Genomic DNA, 7,436 nt, shown 5'->3' on the forward strand with positions numbered 1-7,436 from the left:
GGTGGCGGCTTCTTTAGCAGCTTTGACCTTTTCACAGTTACGAGAGTCATGATCGGTCACGTATTTGTTGCATTTGTGACACAGCCTTGGGTTTTTGTTACAATTTTCCAGCAGTTTTTCAACTACGCCGACTTGACGTTTAGTACCCGACCCCTTATTTCTAATATCAGTTGGTGGCTTGATAGTCACATCAACCATGTTGGGCTGTCCAACAAGCTCACTTATAATCGAACGTTTACTGTTACAAGGGCTCAGACGGGAACTCTTTAAACACCTTGTCTTTTATATCTTTAAACTGGACAAAGAGGGAATTGAGGCAATCCGTTTTGTGTCTCAGCCGGTCAGCACATTCGGTTAATAATTCAAACATGTTGCGTCTAATAACGGACTCCTCGTCATCTTCAGCCGAATATCTGTTCGAGATGTCATGAACCCTGTCCGGAAGCACGTTTCTCATCCATCGAGCAGGCAGGTATTTGTCAGGTATCAATTCGACCTGGCTGTACCTAAACACGCAAAAATCATGTTTACACAGATATCCAACATGCGTGAACCCCAGCACGAGCAAGAAACAGTTGTATCATGTGCATTAAAGTCGACCTACATATTTTAACCAACAAAAATATATAACATGAAAAATAAGGTGAATGTCGATGAATGTAAGCATTAACATGTAAACATAAAAATAACAGAAAACATAAACAAACTTACCACATAATTGTTGACTACTTTGAATCTTTTGTTGGTATATGCGATGTTGAATTTTTTAATGCCGTCTAATTCTGAAGAACTTGTAATATAACACTGCCTCATTCCTCTGTAAATTTCCTTTTGAACCTCCAGGAATATTTTGCGTGTATATATCTTGGACGCGTGTATTTCCAAAGGCAGTTTTTCGGGCATTTTTGGTGTCGTTTTACTAGTTTCAATGTCAAGCTCGAGTTGAGTTTTTCGTTGTCTATCAAGAGCTATGCCAAAACACAATAGAAACTGGACAAGCGTGTTGGCATGACTGGTGTTGACCTTAAAAAGAGAATTGGAGCTTTCACATCTCGATGTGGTTTTCATAAGGCAACACCATTGTATTTCTCTTAAATAACAAGGGACCCATTGCTCCCTAATTGCATAAATCTCGGTAAGCCAATGATGATCACTCAAATTGAGGTCGTCAATAAGCAATTTTCACTACTTTTCAAATGTAGAAGGTGTTATAAACAAGTTCCACACTAGTTTATGTATGGAAACTCGCATATCCGTATTTGCTAATAAGTTACCCGAAATTTGTTAAAATTGTACGAGCGTTACATATGTGCATCATATATAACAAAAATAAAAATTAAAACAAAAATTAAAATTTTTTTTACCTTTAATGGTATCTTCTTAACAATGTGCCACATGCAAAGTCGATGAATTGACTGGTCAAACACAACACGGACAACTTGTTTAACCGCAACATCTTGATCGGTTAAAACGAGTTTGGGCTGTTTTTTATGTGTTTTAAGAAACTTGTCGAGTAACCACTTGTAGGACTCGATAGTTTCATCATATATTAGACCAGCACCAAATGTCACACACTTCTTATGATGATCCACGCCAGTAAATGGTACAAATATCATGCCGTATCTGTCATATAATTACAAAAAAAGAGAAAAAAATATGTTACACAAAATGCATACATAAAACACCTATAAAAACACGTGAGTGGTATGTTGGTATCAAACAGGTGTGACGGTAGTACAATGTGTAGTTAAAAATGGTTAACATCATAAATATATACGTGTAATGCATTTGTTTATCGATCACTTACTTCTTGGTACTATAGGTTGCATCAAAACCTAAAACCTTCCCGAATGCATCAAAGTTGCATTTTGAAACATCGTCAGTCCAAAATATATACCGGAGTTCGCTTCCAACAACTTTGTACTCAAACAAGAAATTTGGAAAGTTGACCGAATGAGACGTCATTGTGTCCACAATCATTTGCGCATCTCTGTCAGAAATAAAGAGGCGAGCATCCCTGGTAGCATTTTGGAAATCTGTTTTAGTACCATTGACTTTGTGAGACCCGCCCTTTAACGAACATTGCAAGTTATGCGCAATGTTTGGACCAATTTTGTTTAAACTTATTTTGTGAATGAAATTGCGTTCAGAATACCCAATTTTTCGTCGTTTCTTTGTAAACTCCATAGCATTCGGTCCAATCAGCTCATGGGTATGAATATCAACAAAATCATATATCTTTAATCTCATGGTGTTTGAAACAGGTTTCAATCTTAGGCGGGCATTGCAACACACGGCCTTGGAGCTGCTGCGACGTGAGGTCGAATCAGAGTTTGAGATAGATGAATCAAAATCTTGAAATTTTGGTTTGCCGGCTAGAGTACAAAGCATATATCTGTGTGTTACCGAACCCTTGACTCGTTTAATAGTGCTTAAACGTATTGAAAACCCAGATTTGTCACCATACGTGTTATACATATTGACAGCATCGTCCCACGTTTCAAACTCCATGTCTTTGACAGACACAAATTCTTCGGGCACGTTAGATTTCCAATATGTTGTTCCGTTTGGTGTATGGTAAACAATACTCGACACACGTCCTGTATAAGGTTGAATGTATTAACACAAATGCATAAAGTTTAAGGTAGAATCACATAACGTGCTCATTAAGTATATAAGTGTGTTATGTTAAATGTAATATGCATCGTGTGATTGTAATAAATAGGACATACATGCGGGACATATGACTTATTGGAAGTCATAATGCATTGCGTGTACGTGGTACACACGTATAATGTAGTGTTAACGTATATGACGTAAACACTCGTAACACATGTATCACACATGTCAAAGGCGTATGATGTACATATAAATATACATCTTTTCGGCATCAAATAATCTCTAAAAACTGCAATTTCTATCTAATAACATAGCATAAAAGACTACTTATCATAATAAAACATAATTTCAGGTGAAACCAATCCCCAAACAAAGAAACAAGCGAAAAGACAAAGAAAAACAGAAGAAAACACAAGAAAACGAAGGAACACGCCCCCATGCCTCAAGAAACACGCCCCCATGATTCTAACATAAGAAAAGACAAAATCTGGAAGCAAAAGCACGGGGCCGTGAACGAGAATACAGAAAAGACAAAAAGAATTGAGCACATGTCACTAAAAAAGCACGGGGCCATGCTTATCACGCACGAGGCCGTGGATGAGAATACAGAAAAAACAAAAAGAATTGAGCACATGTCACTAAAAAACACGGGGTCGTGCCTACCAACCACGGGGCCGTTGCCACCTCACACAAAAGACAAAACAAATCTGGCACATATCATAAAGATACACGGGGCCGTGCTCATCATGCACAAGGCCGTGTCTCACCATCCAGATTGCTTATAAATAGTGGCTCATGTTGCATTCATTAGGTGTGCCTTGAAAAGAGTTCTATCCGGTTTTCACTTATAAAAACACACACTAACACTCACATTGAAGATCTAGTGAAGAGTTTGAAGGCTTGGAGGTCATCACCATCAACCATCATCATCAACCATCATTAAGAAGGAAGATTCATCTACAATTTGTTAGATTGTTCCAAGTTTAATCATGTATTTGTTATCATCATTCATCTTAATGTTTATCATCATGATCATTATGAGCTAAACTCCTTTTACCATCTAAAATCTATGAAGAAGGTTTGTTTTACTTGATAATTAATCAAGACATCTGGTGTAGTCTAGTAAAGTGCATGGTTATATTACAATTATCTTTTGATGAGAAATGTTTCACCATCTTAAATCACTAATTCAAAGTTGGTGGTTGTCAATCCCATTGGCAATCATTCATGATCGATTCATGTTCTTGAAAAATATAAATACTTTGATACATTATCGAAACATGGATCCTATATTATACTTAGAAATGATGAGATATAAGTTATGATGTATTTCTCTAAGTCTTGCTAATCCAAAAATGGCTTTGCCTAGGATATCATGCTAGTTAAAGAAATCATATGTTAATGGAATGTGTAATTATAACCTACATAAATCAACCAAGGGGAGGTTGTGTGAGTTAACTACAGCCACCCGAAGTTGTTAGAATTGGTATTTGAGAAATCGAAGTCAATCCTAATCTTTCTAATTTACGAAACTACTTGTCAACTTAAATTGACATCATTGAGATGGCATGACATTAGGAAAGGATGGACTTTAAAATGCGCATGTTATCTCCTTAGTGCCAAAGATGCTCACTTAAGGTTTAAGGAGCTATCTATCATATATTGCTACGGCAATTTTACCACATGTTTAAATATTAATTATCAATGCTAAAATGGAGTGGATTCTTGATCTTAGATGGTAACCTGCGCATAAATGAACAACTCGTTTAGAATTTCTTATCTTGGTCACCTATATATTATATATAAGTTTTTATATTTTATAAAAAGTTCAAAAATTAACCCCAAAATGATTAAAACCTCGAATTAAAGTAAAACAACGATTTATCATTAGAAACATTTATGTCCACGGATCGATACTTGGTTCTTACCAATACTATTCTACGTATACGATAGGTACACTTGCCTATTTTGTGTGTGTTTAGTCTTTGTAGAAATCACTTTTATAAATTTAAAACACGATCTTGTGCAAAAGCAAATTATCCCATCCTTCATATTTTATACCACACGCACGCACGCATCAAAGGCGTATATAATAAATACATTAACATTTAAGATACGTTACGTGACTGTAACAAATGTCGCATAGTGTTAGCATTTAGATAACACGACATGTAAGACAGAGTGTTAACAGGTATAGTACACATGTTTATTGCATAATATGGGGGAAAAGGTGCTATAATACGTATATGCAATATAAAACACATACGTAATATATATCATTTACGCATTGAATATCAGGTGTGTATGCAGATCCATAAAGTCAATATGTAAGTCAATATGTTACCTCGATGTTCAACACCAACATATTGCATATTATTCTTGGTTTGGACACAATAGTTTGAAGCACTGATGTATATAAAAATATACAACTTTTTAGCATCAAATAATCTCTAAAACCTGCAAATTCTATCGTATAATATAGTTAAAATAACTTTTATCATGTTAAAATGTATTTTCAGGTGTATCCAAGCTTCAAACGAAGAAACGAATGAAAAAAAAAACCGAAGAAAAACCAAAGAAAACCCAAGAAAACAACAAAACATGGGGTTGTGCTTAAGAAAGCATGGGGCTGTGCTTTTGAAAAACACGGGGTTGTGCTTCTGAAAGCACGGGGCCGTGCTTTTGGAAGCACAGGGCCGTTCTTACCTTTCAGAAACGACAAAAAAGAATTAGCACATGTCACTAAAAAGCACGGGGGCATGCATAAGAAAGCACGGGGCCGTGCTACCTTTCAGAAACGACAAAAAGAATTAGCACATGTCACTAAAAAGCACGGGGGCTTGCCTACGTAAGCACGGGGCTGTGCTTCTCACTCCATACTGCCTATAAATAGTGGCTCATGTTGCACTCATTTGGTGTGCCTTGAAAAGAGTTCTATCCGGTTTTCACTTATAAAAACACACACTAATACTCACATAGAAGACTTACTGAAGAGTTTGATGGCTTGGAGGTCATCACCATCAATCATCATCGTCATCCATCCACCATCATCATTAAGAAGGAAGATTCATCCACATTTGGTTAGATTGTTCTAGTTTAATTATGTGTTTGTTATTATCATCCATCCTAATGTTCATAATAATGCTCATCATGAGCTAAACTCCATTCACCATCTAATATCTATGAAGAAGCTTTGTTTTGCTTGATGATTATATAAAACATGTGGGTTAGTCTAGTAAAGTACATGGTTATATTACAATTATCTTTTGATGAGAAATGTTTCACTATCTTAAATCATTAATTCAAAGTTGGTGATTGTCAATCCCATTGGCAATCATTCATGATCGATTCATGTTCTTGAAAAATAGAAATACTTTGATACATTATCGAAACACGGATCCTTATATTGTACTTAGAAATGATGAGATATAAGTTATGATGTATTTCTCTAAACATTGGTAATCCGAAAATGGCTTTGCTTAGGATATCAAATTAGTTAAAGAAGTCATATGTTAATGTAATGTGTAATTATAACCTACATAAATCAACCAATGGGAGGTTGTGTGAGTTAACTACAACCACCCGAAGTTGTTAGAATTCGATGAGATTAATTTTTAATATACTGAGATTTTATAACCCGTTTAATGGCTATCTGGGTTTGGTCACCTATATATTATATATATAAGTATTTATATTTTATAAAAAGTTCAAAAATTAACCCCAAAATGATTAAAATATCCGACTAAAGTAAAACGAGTTATCATTAGAAACATTTGTGTCCACGGATCGATACTTGGTTCTTAGCAATACTATTTTACATATACGATAGGTACACTTGCCTATTTTGTGTGTGTTTAGTCTTTGTAGAAATCACTTATATAAAATTAAAACACGATCTTGTGCAAAAGCTAATCATCCAATCATATATATTTTACTACCACACGCGTACACGCATCAAGTTTTTGGTGTCGTTGCCGGGGACACGATACGTTTCTAAGAACGATCCAAGTTTTAATTTAATCTTTGTTTATAATTGTACACATTTTTAACTTCTATTTTATTTTATCTTTATTTTTTTTAATACTAAAATATATAATTTTACGGCTAGCCAAATTTTAACCTTTATTTACCTTAGACTAACCTTTAACACTAACTTTAACTAACTTTTACTTTAGTGTTTAATTTTGATATAGTCCCATGTCTGTCCTCTACTTTTGAGCCTGAGCTTGTTTCTCCAAATTCTGAACCGGAACGACTCTTTCGTCGACGAGCACGTAAACAGACTACAGAAACCGCCGAAGCAATAAAAGACGAATCAGTAGACGCCACCACATCAGGAGAAAATCAAACCGAAGAAATGATGGCGGCCCAGAACAATGAGCCGAATATGAGCCAGTATGCCAAGCCAACTCTCGAAGGCTACGGCAATGGAGTGGCTCCACCCGAAATCACCGAAAATTTCGAAATCAAATCAAGGACCATTCATATGGTGGAAAATTCAGTTCAATTTCATGGTCTCCTCGACGAAGACCCTCTTTCTCACATATCTCGATTCCTACGAATCTGCGGAACCTTTAAAATTCAAAACTGTTCAGACGATCAAATCAAGCTTAAACTCTTTCCTTTCTCTCTAAGGGGTCAAGCCCTGGACTGGATAGAATCTATTTCCTCTGGTTCCATCACCACTTGGGACCAGATGGTTGAACAGTTTCTCCTCAAATATTTTCCGCCTGATAAAACTTCCAAATACCGAGCCAGCATTACAGGATTCCGGACCGATGATGATGAATCGCTACACGCAGCATGGGAGAGATACA

The 7,436-nt window shown here is 35.9% G+C and overlaps 1 protein-coding gene across 1 annotated transcript; it reads right to left on the minus strand.

Annotated features, from left to right (window-relative positions):
- Window positions 1-241: 241 nt before the first annotated feature.
- LOC143565470 (protein FAR1-RELATED SEQUENCE 5-like) lies at window positions 242-2,511 on the minus strand. The gene is made up of 5 exons (XM_077052434.1): window positions 1,808-2,511; window positions 1,365-1,623; window positions 712-1,023; window positions 563-600; window positions 242-506 (listed from the first exon to the last, which is right to left on the minus strand). Exons 1-5 carry the CDS (start codon window positions 2,509-2,511, stop codon window positions 242-244), a joined length of 1,578 nt encoding a protein of 525 aa, XP_076908549.1.
- Between the last annotated feature and the right edge of the window lie 4,925 nt (window positions 2,512-7,436).

This window comes from Bidens hawaiensis, unplaced genomic scaffold (genome assembly GCF_021521415.1).
Source record: "Bidens hawaiensis isolate Kalapana, Puna unplaced genomic scaffold, B.hawaiensis_p1.1 tig00022343_1, whole genome shotgun sequence".
Classification (NCBI taxonomy): Eukaryota; Viridiplantae; Streptophyta; class Magnoliopsida; order Asterales; family Asteraceae; genus Bidens; species Bidens hawaiensis.

What these genes read in the sequence shown, in the direction of transcription:
- LOC143565470 (XM_077052434.1), bottom strand. Translation starts at nt 2,511, where the DNA reads ATGGAGTTTGAAACGTGGGACGATGCTGTCAATATGTATAACACGTAT. An exon ending in TTAAGAAGATACCATTAAAG is followed by an intron (nt 1,024 to 1,364) that starts GTAAAAAAAATT and finishes TCTCTTTTTAAG; the next exon opens with GTCAACACCAGTCATGCCAA. An exon ending in GATACAACTGTTTCTTGCTC is followed by an intron (nt 507 to 562) that starts GTGCTGGGGTTC and finishes TTGCGTGTTTAG; the next exon opens with GTACAGCCAGGTCGAATTGA.